Here is a 15941-nt window from a genome sequence, read left to right on the forward strand (position 1 = left end):
GCCAGAGGGTCGGCTTCCAGCTGCTGTCTCCGTGCCCAGCTGTGGAGCTGCCGTCCGTGGACCAGTGTGGAGCAATCCTTGGGATTCTGACAGCATGGCTTTTGCCCCAGACGCTTGGTTAAACAGGGAAATGATGGCATTTTTTTCTTGTTTGTCAGAGCTGGTATGATTCAGCTCTTTAGAGGAATTTGCAGTTTAAAGTCCCGAAGTATTTCTTACTTGAATGTCTGGTTGTAAATGTAGCTGCAACATACAGTTTAATTTCCTTGGAGAAGATGCTGGTCCTGTTTCCATGTCGCATCTCCTGTCTCAGCCCATGGGCTGCGGCACAGAAACGTTTTACTTTCTTAGGAAGACATTGGGGTTCCGCCTGTCTCATGTCACCATGTGCATTTTGAGAAATTTTTCAAAGTGCTTCTCCTTTTAAGGTCTAGAGCCCTTCAGGATTGGACCCTACACCAACTTTGTTAACATCGGAGAGCGCTGTAACGTGGCGGGATCCCGGAACTTTGCTAAGCTGATCATGGCAGGGAACTATGAAGTGAGCATCTCAGTGCGACTCTGAGGCATCTGCCATGTTTGGGGCTAGACAGCAAGTAAACGAACAGCTTTTAACAGCGTTTGATCGGTTATTAGCCGAGCTGCTGGGAAGTGTGAGAAGAAGTGTGACGTGTTTGCGGTGGGCTGGGCTGGTGGGAGGATGAAGCCTCGAAAAATCCAAGCTGCTCTTGTTATTCGTCAGAAAGTACTGCACTTGGGTCATGAAGTGGGATGAGATGGGAGGGACCCGGTTCTAGCTATTGCTATTAATTGGGAAATAAGTTTAAAATTTTGTGAATACTCTTCATTTTCGTTTCTCACAAATCCTTGTAGCGAAGTGAAAGCCAAGAAAATTTGAAGTCCCCATGAGCACATCAGGCAGTGATTAAGGTGGTATCGATTCTATTAGCTGCAGACTGAAATACATACGCAAACACAAAGAAAGAACAGGCCTGCCTTGGGAGGGTCACATGATCCTTTAGCCAGAGTGCTTTTAAGCTGATCCCTCTGTGGATGAGCAAAATGTAATCCAACCAGAACCAACCCGAAACATCTGGATGGAGTATTTTTCTTATGCAAATATGAAGTTTACAATGGAGTCTGGGCTTCAATGATGAGTTACCATCAAACTTCTCTCACTTGAGGTTTTGTAACTTTTAGGAAATAGATCTTCCAGAAACCACTACCAAAGCAGACTTTGATTCATAAAGAAAGGGCCCATTTACCGTCCTCTCTGGATCTATTGATTGCTCCTCCAGGGCCTCCCTCTGTGGCCTGGATACCTGGTTCCTGACAGTTCCCATCAGCCCTCTTCCCTTCCTTCCACTACTGCTCACGGCCACGTGGGCCTCTGTCATGGTCCTCCCCAGTTCAGAAGCTCCCACGGGTGGCCTTTTGTATCCGGGATAGAATCCAAACTCTGCAGCTTGTCATTCAGTGTCTCCACTTAGGCCCAAACTGCCTTCCCTTCCTGGCTGTCCCATAGGCTTGTTCAGCTGCGCTCCCTTCCGAATCCTCGTGACCTTCATTGTGTGCAGGGTCTTCAGTTTCTATTTATGTTTTGTTTTTTTTTGTGACCATCCTGTGGTCATATGAGTTCAGGTCACAGAGGGCCCCAACTCCAAGCTGAGTTTAGATTCTTTATGGCAGGAAAGTGGCCTCAGTGGATTCTGGGTAGTGAAATGAGGCGATGGGAGAGAGTTTAAAGTTAATCTCCTGTGACTGATGCGAGGAGAGTAGGCCCAGAGTCAGGGAGGCTGGCCAGTGGGTCGAGCGTAACTCCGAAGGACTGTTGGGGATGGCGAGGGATTCCTTTGTTAGCCTCTCTTGACTTACCTGTCCTCATGCTCCTTCCTCTTGCATTCTCTCCTCAGGCAGCACTGACTGTTGCCAAAGGGCAGGTGGAAATGGGGGCCCAGGTGTTGGACATCAACATGGATGACGGCATGCTGGATGGTCCGAGTGCAATGACCCGATTTTGCAAACTCATTGCTTCCGAGCCTGACATTGCCAAGGTTGTACACCATTTTTATTCATCAAGGGCATGTGCATGTCTTGCTCTGCCACTCATTCTACTTCGTCATTTGTCCCGTTGATCTGTCATCTCATGCACTGGTTTTCTGTTTTCCCATGTCAAAAACCCCGAGGCTCCTGACTGTCAGTTTTCTCGCTCAATGTCAGCTTACGGTAAAAGCCAGGCTTCTAAGGGAGATGTGACTTCAGCTTGGCTGTTTTCAAGGCTTCTGGAATTGGTCACAAGAATCGTTTCTTTCCTCTGATGTCTGGATAAACGGAAAGCCCGCTTCCCATGTCTCTGAAGAATATACTTACCCTTCCTGCAGAATCATTCATTCCATTCCTATCGATAACAATAACAAGGAGGGGATTTGTAGTCTCCGCTCTGGTGTGATACCTGTGCTTAGAGGGGTCCAGAAAAAGGAAATTACTTTGACACTCCAAAAGACAAAAGGCTCTGTTAAGGTGAAAATTGACCTTTGTCAGGGACACGACTATTACCATAAACTGCTTTCAGTTAAAAAGTTTTGATTTCAGACCATCCTTTATGGTTACTTTAGGTCTCTGAGTTTGAAAGGCTGCCATGCAGGCCTCCCCTGAGCTTGTCAGGCTTAGTATGTGGCCCCGTTTTGCCCCCAGTCTGACTTGTGAATTGTAAAGATAGAAGTGCCCTGTACACTGTGAAGGACCCCATGTAACTTCAGGCATTATTAATGACTTAGCGTTCTGAGGGCTACAGTAACTTTTTTCTGAATCTTTCCTGGTTTTGCCCTTCTGTTACCAGTGGGGTGCCCTCTGAGTGCCCACCTGTTACAGGTGAAAGTGGAATTCTTGGGGTGCCGCTGGGAAAGAATTTCCTGAGGCCCCTTGGAGGATGGGATTTTGTGGAAAGCTTTATTGATGGTGTAAAATTAAGGGGGTTCTGCTCCAAGATCCCATCTCCCTCCATCTGGCCGTGGAAGAAGTCCAGTCTTGCCCTCAGCAGGGCCAGAATGAAGGCCACTGCCCAGAGTTTCTGCTCCATGTTAAGAGTCCCCATCTGGCTAGCTCCAGCCCACTGCATGTGGGGTCTGCATGTAAGACGGGAACTCCTTCAAGTATTTGGGGCTTTAAGAACAGGTTGCATGACAGTCCTGTCTCTGGTCGCTCTGTCCTTTGTTTATTGTTTCCCCAAGGAAGGAATGGGGGCTGGCTGGGAGTCCTGGAAGGGAATGTGTGGCGACTTGGCTCTCTGTGGTTTCCTGTCCGGCGACCTCAGGTGCCCCTGTGCATTGACTCTTCCAACTTTGCGGTGATCGAGGCCGGACTGAAGTGCTGCCAGGGCAAATGCATCGTCAACAGCATCAGCCTGAAGGCAGGGGAGGCTGACTTCCTGGAGAAGGCCGGGCTGGTCAAGAAGTTTGGCGCCGCTGTGGTCGTCATGGCCTTTGACGAAGAGGGACAGGTGAGTGATTCCTTTTGTCCCAGCTCCATTGTGTCACGCAGGCTAGACAGAGCAGTGGGGAGAGCTGAGTCCAAAACAGCTGTGTGTGTGTGTGTGTGTGTGCGCGCGCCATAATACCATGTATCCACACGTACACGTATGCGTATAACACACTTGTATCTATATACATGAACACTTGATATATAATAAAGTCTTTACCTCAGTTGAGAAAGGAATTATTCGGTAAGTGCAATTGGAAAAACTGGCTATGGGTTTGGAAGAAAATAAAGTCAGAGCCCCATTTCCCACCATATACTAAAATAAATTCTATATCAATTAATGCCCTGGCCGGTTTGGCTCAGTGGATGGAGCTTCGGCCTGCAGACTGAGGGGTCCCAGGTTTGATTCCGGTCAGGGGCATGTACCTTGGTTGCAGGCGTATCCCCGGTGGGGAGTGTGCAGGAGCTGGCTGGACGATGTTTCTCTCTCATCGATGTTTCTAACTCTCTATCCCTCTCCCTTCCTCTCTGTAAAAGGTCAATAAAATATATTTTTTTTAAAAAAAATCTATATCAATTAAAGATCTAAATGTAAAAAAACAAAATTCTGAAGAATGTATGGGAAAATATTCATCTAAACTCAGGAAGGCAGAAAGAAAATGGGTAGAGCTGTCTGTAAAAATGTAAACTTTGGCGAAAGTCATGGCACTGTTTGCAACGCGAGTAATAGCAGTGGGTTAATGTCCCTAATATGTAAGAGTTTCTATAAGTCATAAAATAAAAACCCCCAGTCAATGTAATAGAATAATGAATAGCTTTGGCAGGGTAGCTCAGTTGGCTAGAGTGTCGTCCCGATACACCACGGTTGTGGGTTCGATCTCCAGTTTCCTGGCTCCTTCTTGGATCTCCTATGTCAGTGATGGCGAACCTATGACACGCGTGTCAGCACTGACACACGTAGCCATTTCTGATGACACGTGGCCGCATGCCGAGGATGAAACATTTGCTGCTCCTGAGGATGAAACATTTGCGACTAGAGTCTTGGAGTTAGTTTTTTCCTCAAAGTGACACACCACCCGAGTTATGCTCAGTTTTTTGGTGAAGTTTGACACACCAAGCTCAAAAGGTTGCCCATCACTGTCCTATGTCCATGGTGCTCTGCAGTCTCTGGCGATGAGCCATCCTTTATGTTGAGCGCTCAGCCAGCCCTTTGTAGGAAGTCCCCTTGAATGGTGTTACCCTCTCTTTGGCGCGCACATTATGCAGATATTAGATGTTTTGCCTATTTTTTTTATTTATCCTCCGCTGTGAAAGGAGGAGGAGTTGGGTAATTTCAGGGGTCTTTGCCCAGGGCAGTTGCCAGGAGGAAAGCTGAGAAGCAGGCTTGGGTGGGTAAGGACGGGCCATGTTTATGGGGCATGTGGGCTGCACCAGCTGTGCAGGTGATTCTGAGTTTCATGGGCAAACTCTGGCTTGAAGACGGGGTTCCCTTACTGGGGGATTACCTGTAGGCAGATGGTATTTAGACCGCGGCGATGAGCCCAGTGGCTGCCGGGAAGAGGCCCCGGGCGGGACCCCGGAGGAAGTCTGGGAGTCGCTGCGCTCCGAGGCCGGAGAGAGAAGGAGGCCCCGTCGTGGGGGTTGGGAGGAGCAGCCTGTTTGGCAGGAGGGGGACCAGAAGGGAGGCTTCACTTGGCTTCTCCGCGAAGAACAAGCTTCCAGAAGGGTTCGGTGAGCTATTTTAAAGAGTTGTGGGCAGATCTAGGGGATGAGACCGAGAATTTACCACTGGGCTTAGCAAGGGGGGAGTGAAGGCTCTTGCTGTTCTGTTTCCAAGGAGATGAAAGCCTAATTGGAGGGGGTTCAAGGAAGGATGGGAGAATTGGAGCCGTAGGTTGAGGAGTTTCGCTGTAAGGGGAAGAGGAAATAGGGTGGAAACCAGAGAGGGACATGAGGTTAAGAGTGTGTGTGTGTGTGTGTGTGTGTGTGTGTGTGTGTGCGTGTGAAGACAGATGTGTGACAAGACGGTTTTGTAAGCTGATGGGACTGATCTGATAGAGAAAGGGGGCATTTGCTAGGTCTCTGCCCTTGTGAGTCGAGGGTTGTCTACGCGTGGAGAGGAGACAGGTTGCTCACAGTCTGGAGGGAAGGCAGGGAGGCAGCAGGCAGGGTGTGAGAGCACAGATGGCAGGCAGGCAGGGAGCGGGTCGTCTGGCTGGTGTCTCCTCAGAGCCGTAGGAAGCGAGGTCGCGCTGAAGGAGAGCGGAATGCCGTGTGCTCCCTAAGAGGAGCTGCCTGCTTAACCTGAGTGTAAAGCAGAAACTCTCCCCCAGGGAAAGGTGCTTGTGCTTTTAAAAACACGCACACCCCCTGGCTCCATTTGGTATGGAGACCGGGCTTCCGTAATTCTAACGCCTTGGAAGTGATTCTCCGGTAAACTCTGGTCGAACGAAAACCACCAGCAGTTGATCTCACTGAGTCCTCATAGCCACCAGCTGGGGTAGCTGTTGTCCTGTTTACTGTGGTTCAAGGTCAAGTGTCCCAGAGGAGACTGAGGCAGGTTTCCACGTCCTGGCTTATCCCGTGCTTTGTCAGCACGGCTGGCGCTGCATCGGGTCTGAAAACAAGCTTTCCCATTTAGATGGAATGTGACCACAAGTAAGAAGGTAGGGAAACATGTTAACTTGCCCGGTATGCCCCTGATTTTAGACATTTGTGCTCATTATAGAATTGTGGTTTTGAAAGTTATAAAGACCAAAGCAAAAAGTTCATTTACCTGCCAAGTTCAGAAATCAACAATAGGGATATTTTGGGATAAAGGCCTGCCTCAGTTGATGGCGGTCTCCTGGTGATTCGATTTGCTTGGATGAGGCCTCTGAGGTAGGGAGAAAGCACCGTATGAATGGAGAACCACTGTTGCAGGCAGAGCATCCCACCTGCCTCTGTTTCTGCATCTGCTGTGGTCTCTGGTTTATATTTGTGATGCACGTTACAGACAAAATTGCAAGGTCAAGGCCAGATACAACAGAGGAGCTGGATTAAAACAAATAGGAAGAATCTCCATGTTTTTTTTATTGATGTTATTTTGATCAACTGTTCATTTTAACTCTAAATAACAAAATACAGAGGAACACCTTTATTGAAATTTCTGTGGGAAGAATAACTTTATCACTATTCAGTCTCTCGATTCAATTTTCCTTTACTAACTGAAGTGATTATTTTCATACTAGAGGCCCGGTGCACGAAATTTGTGCACTCGGGGGGGGGGGGTTGTCCCTCAGACCGGCCTGTACCCTCTTGCAGTCTGGGAGCCCTTGGGAGATGTCCAACTGATGGCTTAGGCCCGCTCCCCATGGAGAGTGGGCCTAAGCCGTCAGTCAGGCATCCTTAGTGCTACCACGGAGGCAGGGGAGACTCCCACCACTGCTGCTGTGCTCGCCAGCCATGAGCCCAGCTTCTGGCTGAGCAGTGCTCCCCCTATGGGAGCACACTGACCACCAGGGGACAGCTCCTGTATTGAGCATCTGCCCCCTGGTGGTCAGTGTACATCATAGCGACTGGTCATTCCACCGTTAGATTGATTTGCATGTTAGCCTTTTATTATATAGGATGACAGTGTTTTTTTAAAATCCTCAGACATACTTACTGACTTTAGAGAGAAGGGAAGGGAGAGGGTGGAAAGAGAGAGATAGAGAAATATCGATGTGAGAGAAAATCATCGATCCATTGTCTCATCCACACCCTAACCATGGATGGAACCTGCAACCTAGGCATGTGCCCTGACCAGGAGTCAAACCTGCAAACTTTCAGTGCACTGGATGACACTCCAACCAGCTAGGCCACACCGGCCAGGCCTCATGTGACAGTTTGTGATGAGGTTTCTAGAAATAAAATTGTCACATAATAGCAGAATAGACTATATTATGTTTTGCTTGTATATGTGTAAATTACATAAAACAGTGGTCGGCAAACTGCGGCTCGCGAGCCACATGCGGCTCTTTGGCCCCTTGAGCGTGGCTCTTCCACAAAATACCACGTGCGGGCACGCACGTACAGTGCGATTGAAACTTCGTGGCCCATGCGCAGAAGTCGGTTTTCAGCTCTCAAAAAAAATTTCAGTCGTTGTACTGTTGATATTTAGCTCTGTTGACTAATGAGTTTGCCGACTACTGACATAAAAGAATAACCATTATCATTCTACGATGCAGCCATTATATTCAATACATTTTCCTATGTTAAAATTATTTGAAAAACCATTTTCTAGTTTATGGAGAAATAAAAGCCCATTGGGATATTGATTAAAGTTTAATTAATCCTAACTTACATAATAATAAAGAATTGGTGTCTTGCCACTATTCAGATTTGTAATTCAGGAAATGTATGTCTTTCCAATTACTAATCAATAAGGTTTATAGTTTTCCTTAAATGGGAAAGCTCAAGATCCCCAGGTATTTTGGATTGTTTTGTTGTTGTGACTGGGTTATGTTTCCTTTCAAATATATTTTCCTTCAGCAGTGGTTTTTGTAGATTTTTATTCCATAACCAGCCTTTTTATTGAATTTAGATAAACTGATATGGTTTTTTCAGTTGAACATGTTGGGATGTCCTAGGGCAGTGGTCAGCAAACTGCGGCTCACGAGCCACATGCGGCTTGCGAGCCACGGTTTGCCGCTCTGTTGACTAATGATTTGCCAACCACTGACCTAGACTCTCGATTCCAATAATTACAGGCTGTTGTTGCTCCTTGTGATTAAGCCCCTATCCCAGTGGTCGGCAAACTCATTAATCAACAGAGCGGAGTTTGTTGACCAGGAGCCGCAGTTTGCCGACCACTGTCCTAGAGTATGCACCCGAGTATTATAAATAGTCCCAGGAAACTGGAGACAGTAGTTCTGAGTTTTCCCGTTGTTTTTACTTTGCTGAAGGCAATTGACCTGAGCCTAGGAGCTGATTCTCACATTGCCTCCTCTGGCCCTCTCTGAACTTCTCCAAAGTCTGACATTGTGTCGTGGCTACAGGGAGGTCACCGCTCCTGGCTAAGATGACATGACTGAGTGTTCCTATTCTTGGGCTTTCCTTATCAGATGGATTCTATTTTAAATTCTTTGTGCGTAAGAAACGGACTTATCCAGCTTTCCCTCAGAGCTGGCAGTTTATGGCAGGGACATGCGGAACATGAGCTTCTCTCGGTCCCCGGACCCCTGGCCTGGGTGTCGGTTGTCTCACAGGAGTCACAGCAGAGAGGCAGTCTTGAAACCACTTCCTCCTCGGAGATCGTTTGAGGAATGTTTAGAGGCTGCTTGGCATTTTCTGTTTAAATGACAATCTCTTGCTCCTTTTTCCAGGCGACAGAAACAGACACGAAAATCCAAGTGTGCACCCGGGCCTACCATCTACTTGTGGGAAAACTGGGCTTTAACCCAAGTGACATCATATTTGACCCTAACATCCTCACCATTGGGACCGGGATGGAAGAACACAGCTTGTATGCTGTTAATTTTATCAATGCAACCAAAGTCATTAAAGTGAGTCTGGGTGATTTCTCTTCTGCACAGGGCATTGCCCACATCTACCACGCGGCTCCAGTGAGTCGTTTGAGCTTCATGAATATGTATTTATTGGCTGGGAATGTCGGCATTCTTGCTCTTAGGTAGTAAATTGGTTTTCTGAAATTTAGGGCCCTTTATTATTTTTCTTTTATGTTATTTTGAACTGAAGTGTAACACATACTGCAGAATATATAAAAATAGGGTATAATAATGAATTCTAAGGCATATAGTAGCTCTCATTCAGGTCCTGAGTAGAACAAGCAAGGCTTTTCAGTGTTTCCTGATTTAGTGTTTGTGGTGACGGGTAGATCATAATCACCACAAATAATGAGAATCCACTGTATAAAGAGGTGTCCTGTTTCTGAGCTTAATAGAAATAGAATCTAAGATTCTTATGCCTTTTTCCTCACCCAACTTCCTTTTAAAGATTCACCTGTGTAGTTGTAGCTGTACTTTGTTCATTTGTATCTACGCTAATAAAAGAGAAACATGCTAATTGACCGTACCTTTGCGACACCCACCAGCCAATCAGTAGTGAATATGCAAATTAACCCAACAAAGATGGGTTAATTTGCATACGCAGGTGCAGAGCAGCCGGGAGCGGGGTATTCCACCCCACCCCAGCTGCTCGGGGCCTCTGGGCACCATGGGAAGGCAGAAAGGCAGCTCTGGGCCAGAGCGGAAAGGCGGCTCTGGCCAGAGCAAAGGCGGTGCCAGCAGCCAGGGGAAGGAAGGCCCATTTTTGCACAAATCTTTGTGCATTGGGCCTCTAGTTAATGTATAATATTCTGTGGTGTAACTGTTCCATAGTTAACTGTTTTGCTGCTGACAGACATTTGGTTTGTTCCGGTTTGGGGACATTGCGCTCCATGCAGTGTGAGCATCCCTGTGTGTGTCTTGGGCACACGTGCCTGCGTGTCGCTGCAGTGTATGTGGGAAGTGGAAGGGTTGGTCGTAGCAGACAGTGGGAGCTGTCTCCCTAAGTGCTTGAGCTGGTCTGTGCTTCAGCCAGCAGTTCCACATAGACGCCTGGCCTTGTTATAAGGTGTGATGGCAACCTTGAACTTGATGTGCTTTTTTTACTCTCCACTCTTTTACGTAAAGATGAAGGGATGTCATTGATGTTTTTGGCAAAATGGGGGAATCTTTTCACTTTTTTTATTTTTGCCAGCAAACGTTACCTGGAGCCAAAATCAGCGGCGGTCTTTCCAACCTGTCCTTCTCCTTCCGAGGAATGGAAGCCATCCGAGAAGCCATGCACGGGGTTTTCCTTTACCACGCCATCAAGGTAGGCAGGGCGCCTGCTTCCTCCGCCGCCAGCTTTACCCAGGCCAGGGCTTTGCAAACCCGCAGGCCATCCGAGCCTGCGGCCCGTTTCTGAGAGTCAAGTCTTAGTGCAGCAAAGCAGCAGGCGCTCCGTTGTCTGTGTGTTTCTGTGCTACGGCAGCCATCCGAGCTGAGCCCTGGCGACAGAGACCACGGCCCAACATTTCCTGTCTGGCCCTTTACAGAAGAAGGGTGCTGACCCGATGGAGGGTGTCCCCTGGAAATCCTCACCGTTTTCTGTGTTGCCCCCAGTGTGGCATGGACATGGCGATCGTGAATGCAGGGAACCTCCCCGTGTACGACGACATCCACAAGGATCTCCTCCAGCTCTGCGAGGACCTCATCTGGAACAAGGACCCCGAGGCCACCGAGAAGCTCCTGCGTTACGCCCAGGTAGGAAGAGCGAGTGCGTTGTGATAGGGGCTTTCCTGTCTGAATTGATGGCTCAGGCATGGTTAGGAGACCCTCCTTGTGGAATAGGAGCAAGGATCTAGTCACGGCTCTGGATCATGGAAGATTTGTATAGGGCGCTCCAGAGAAGGCGCTGTGGTGAGGCGAGGGGAAAGGAATAGGCCACATGTAGGCTGTTCAGTATTCTGATGTTTGTTTCCATTTATTTTAACCTTTTGCACTCGGATGTCGAGTGTGACTCGACACGGTTAGCATCGAGATTAAAATTACTCTTTGAATGTATCAATAATTTGAAATATAAAAAAATCCAAATAAATAAGTTTGTATGAAAAGAAACTCCAGTTTTTTATTCTACTGCCGCGCTTTGTAAAATCTGGGGTATTTAAAAAATTAAATCCCGAGTAGAATAAAGGAATCGAGAAAAAAGCAAGCGAGTGCAAAGGGTTAAAATGTGAAATTAACTTTTCTCATGCCAAAGTAATGCAATTCTAGAAAATTTACAAAACAAACCATCTCTACATGCTTGTTTGGTAACCTGTTTAGCATAAAAGAAGGATAAGACATAGTTTTTTGCTGCCAAATAAATAGTTCAGTAAGGACCTGTCGTACCCACCCCTCTGTCCTCATTTCCATTAAGACTCACGGCACAGGAGGGAAGAAGGTCGTGCAGACCGATGAGTGGAGGAGTGGCCCCGTGGAAGAGCGCCTGGAGTATGCTCTTGTGAAGGTGAGCTGTGGGGCGCTGCAAGGAGGGGGAGCTCCAGGGCCTGAGATGTTGTAGGGGTGGGGCTACAGCCAAAGAGATTCCCCAGACCCCTTCCCAACCCCACTCCACTTGGCAGTGTCCAGAGACATTTTTGGGTGTCACAACTGGGGTGGGAGGTGTTGCTGGATCCAGTGGCCAGGGATGCTGCTGAACATCCTACAGTGCGCAGGCCCGCATGACGAAGAATTACTCAGCCCCAGATATCAGCACCGCCACACCTGAGAAACGCTCTCCTAGACCAAGTTGCTGTCATTCCATCAGAAAGCAAGTCCTGGCTCTTTTGCTGGTAATTGTAATATCAGGCAAGAACTCTCAGTCTCCCAGCTTTAATTTCCTCATTTGTGAGTCTGGAGAATTTCAGAGTTCTATTTTTTGGGGACTCTAGAATTTAACTTTGAACTTCAGATTCACATTTTTAAGGTTGTGGACCTAGCAAGCCACAGCCAGGGATCTCTGAGCTGGCAGAGCTAGAGGATGGGGCTCGATCCCTAAAGGCTGGACAAGTCAGCAGAGGCTCCCTGGCTCTGAACTTTGCCTGCAAGTCCTTCCCCTGGTCTTTCCTATCCAGCTCCTAATTTTGTAGAGAGAAGAGCGGATTTCACGGGAGCTATTTATTAATGTGTAATCTGTTAAGCCACGACAATAAAAAGTATATTTTATTATTAATTTGAACTTTACTTATTAATGCTCTTTCTCTCACTCATAGCTCACTTTCCTGAGTACTTAGTGTCAAAAAAGCCTTTAATCATCACTCTGTGTAGGCATCTCAATTAATCCTTGGCGTAACCATGTGAGGCAAGTACTACATGATACTGTGACTTAGGAAACTGAGGATGAATGAATCCCCTGAATTGGTGATAGGAGCCAGGATTTGCAAAACCTGTACTCTAAGCATTTTCATGATTCAAATCATTTGTTGTTGGCTGTTTATATTTAAGCCACTGTTTTGTGTGATTTCCCCTCTCGCCCCCTTTTTTTTGCAGGGCATTGAAAAACATATTATTGAGGATACTGAGGAAGCCAGGTTAAACCAGGACAGATACCCCCGGGCTCTGCATATAATTGAAGGGCCTTTGATGAATGGCATGAAAGTTGTTGGTGATCTTTTTGGAGCCGGAAAAATGTTTCTGCCTCAGGTTGGCAAAAGACGGGGGGGGGGACATTTTCACAATTGAAAGAAAAAGTCTTTGTCTTTTAATGAATGTGTTTGCATCTGTTTCTCAGGTTTTAATTTTGACAAGAACTCAGGGGCATTGAGATCTGGTCATTGGTTTCTCTAAATGTATTTAGGGGTAATGTCAACAAAAATGCATCGTTAGGATGGTGTAGAGGTTAGAGGTCATCTGCAAATAATTAGCTTCTCATCTTCATGTGTGATCTTCTGTACCACTTCTTACCCCCAACAACCATCTACCTCCCCCCCCATTAAAATAAAACCCAAGATGAATTTAAAGTTAATAATAGTCACAATTCATTTGACTAACCAAAATTCATCTTTTAAGCTGCATATTTTGAAAAAGTTATTACCATTTTAAATAGCGATGTAATTAAATATGTTTGGAGTAAAACCAGAACTCTCAGCAGCTACTAACCACATCGGTAAACAGCTGGTTGTTCAGCTGTCTGGGTTTGGGGCCTACAAAAAGCTCCGGTGTGGCTGAGCTGAGGTCAGAGCACGCACCCTTAATTCATGTAACATTTCATAAGCAGCCAAGAGCGACCATGTAGGTGGTTCCATGAAGATGCCTGACTCTGCGTGTTCTTCCCAGGTCATCAAGTCAGCTCGGGTCATGAAGAAGGCTGTTGGCCACCTTATTCCCTTCATGGAAAAGGAAAGAAAAGAAGCTCAGGTGCTTTCCGGCTCAGTCGAAGAAGAGGCGAGTCATTTGTCCCGGCCTGTGGTCCCTGCGAGGAACTCCTCAAAGATTTCCTGGAGTGGAGCAGGGACTAGGGGGCTGGGCTGGGCTCGTCATTGAGGTGAAGTAGGGAAATGATCCCTGCCCTGGACAGGCCGCTGAGTTGGTTGGAGCGTCCCATGCACCAAAGGGTCGCCGGTTTGATTTCTGGTCAAGGGCACGTACCTGGGTTGCGGGTTTGGTACCCAGCTGGGGAGCATACAGAGAGCAGCCAATCGTTGTTCCTCTCTCACATAGATGTTTCTCTCTCTCTCTCTCCCCCTTCTGCTCTCTGAGCATGCCCTCGGGCGAGGATTTAAAAATGCCAGCACTGGTCAGGCGCTAGAGAACCAGACGATCTGCTCTACAATGACCACAGTTGTGTTTAGCTGCTTGTCTTGCTCTCCAGGATCCTTACCAAGGCACCATCGTGTTGGCCACCGTGAAAGGCGACGTGCATGACATCGGCAAGAATATAGTTGGAGTCGTTCTCGGCTGCAATAATTTTAGGTAAGTCCCACTGCCTTCAACCGCTTTCTCATCTATAATAATAAAAGTGTAATATGCTAATTAGACCGGACAGCCGAACAACCTTCTGGACGTCCTTCTGGATGAAGCCGGGGCTGCGAGGGCTGAGTCCCTTGCACGAATTTTGTGCATCGGGCCTCTAGTTTAGAAATAAAAGCATTAACAGGGTAATTCTTTAGTGGGTGGGAGGGTCTGGCAGTGGATGCTAGAGGCTATTTTTAGTGTCTCTTTGCTCTGTTTTCAAATTTTCTACATTGAACACACCTTTTCAAATGATATGTTAGTAATGATCTAACCTGTTGTATGTTCAATAAGAACAAAAAGAAAAGTAAGAACTATTCAAGAGGGTCACAACAAACAATAGGCTTCCTGAGAATTGACCTGGGGCCAGAGGCTCTCGTAACCGGAACACTGGGCTCCCACCGTGGCCAGAGACATGCGGCGTATTTCCCGTTCTCTCGCAGTCAATTGCCCTACTTCAGAGCCGAGACCTGAGAAGACCGGCTCAGCAGCGTTTTATGGGAAGGTTTGACTGTACAATTCCCTTCCCTTTGCTTAGACAGGACCAGGCAGGCTTGGTAATGATGGATCTAGAGCTGGGAATGTATACAAGTAAAATCCCTTTCTGACACCTCGCATTATAGTGACTAACTGTGCAGCACAAAGCTATTTCCTTGTGAGAGCTGATGACCTTTAGTAAGTGCATGTTTTTTATAATCAGAACTTTTCAACATGTTCTTTATCATCCGAAGCCTAATGTAACGAACTAATGCCTTCTCTGGTCCACGTCCAGCCACCAGCCCTTCTGAGTCACAGAGAGAGACTGGCTGCAGCGGCAGCTCTGCCCCTGAGGTTTCCTCTGCTGTCGGGACAGTTAACCTCAAAGGCCCCTGTGTCCTCTCAGCGTGCCTCTCCAGCTCTGTGTCCAGGCTGGTTAAATGCAGCCACGGAGCGTTCGGGAAGGCCGGTCACCTGCTAGGTGCCGTGCATTATACTTGAGACACCAGAATGATTCTGTTGCCTTGACTCCATTCAAGGCGTTTACTGTTTATCAGGCTAAACGGCCAGGCACATATTCAACTGTGGTAACGGGACAAGGACTGTTGGGAAGGTGGCTTGTAGGTAAACCGCGTGTAGCATTCTTGAGCTCTCCTTGTCCTGTGTTGATCACTTTTTGCTTTGAAAAGTGAATAAGTAGCTAGGAATGTTTTGCCTGCAGGAGAGGTATTTTAAGGGCCAGGGCGGGCTGTGGCGTTCCTCCAGGGCCCAGCAGTTGTGAGCGCTGCCTGTTAGACCCGGGCTTCCCTCCAGCACACCCAGCTCCTGGGTCTCCTGCCTTGAAGTCCTCTCTGCTAGCATGTCTAACCAGGAGAAACATCTGCTGGTGAAACTTGGTTTCTTTTACAAAAACGGTGAATGTGCAAACTTTTCTGTCAGGCCAAACACCCCTTTGGGTCTCCTGCCTTATACAATGGACTCCTGGCATTGGTGCGTTGGATTTTGTGGTGTCAGCTAGTGGACACGTGCCCTGGAGACGTGCCTCATGTAGTCAGATGTGCTTCTGAGCATCCGTGGCCTAGGCTGGGTGCCTGGGTGAATCACCCAGCTAGTGAGGGAGTCTAGCTAGCCATCCTGTACCAAGTCCTCATGCACCTTTCTTGTTCCTAGTTCTTTGTCCCTCATGCAGTGAATCTCATGAGATGCCTAAAATTTTTTCTTTGTGGGGAAAAATGTAAAGAGTATAAAGGCGATAGTGCTGTCTAGACAGAAAACACGTTTTTCATGGGGATGATGCAATAGAGCCTGTGCTGTCGTTAACCTAATAGTAAAAAAGCCTTTCAAAATGAGAAGCAACAAGCGCTTATTGAGATAAAAAAGAAGAGCTACTTGGGAATCATTAATTCAGCAAATAACGTTCTGCTTTGGAGGCAAACACAAAGGGCATTTATGAGAAAGAGAAGGGGAACGCTTACATCCATAGAAGGAAGA

The 15941-nt window shown here is 47.3% G+C and overlaps 1 protein-coding gene across 1 annotated transcript in view; it reads left to right on the plus strand.

Moving 5' to 3' along the window:
- The window catches only part of MTR (5-methyltetrahydrofolate-homocysteine methyltransferase), a 44292-nt gene that overhangs the window by 15298 nt on the left and 13053 nt on the right, over positions 1–15941 (plus strand). The window contains exons 13-22 of the mRNA XM_054713013.1: positions 429–541; positions 1914–2054; positions 3314–3499; positions 8823–9002; positions 10198–10314; positions 10605–10745; positions 11401–11490; positions 12513–12665; positions 13299–13406; positions 13834–13934. Of these exons, the coding sequence (XP_054568988.1) occupies positions 429–541; positions 1914–2054; positions 3314–3499; positions 8823–9002; positions 10198–10314; positions 10605–10745; positions 11401–11490; positions 12513–12665; positions 13299–13406; positions 13834–13934 (1330 nt within the window). The remainder of the gene's footprint in view (positions 1–428; positions 542–1913; positions 2055–3313; positions 3500–8822; positions 9003–10197; positions 10315–10604; positions 10746–11400; positions 11491–12512; positions 12666–13298; positions 13407–13833; positions 13935–15941) is intronic.

This window comes from Eptesicus fuscus, chromosome 24 (assembly GCF_027574615.1).
Source record: "Eptesicus fuscus isolate TK198812 chromosome 24, DD_ASM_mEF_20220401, whole genome shotgun sequence".
Taxonomy (NCBI): Eukaryota; Metazoa; Chordata; class Mammalia; order Chiroptera; family Vespertilionidae; genus Eptesicus; species Eptesicus fuscus.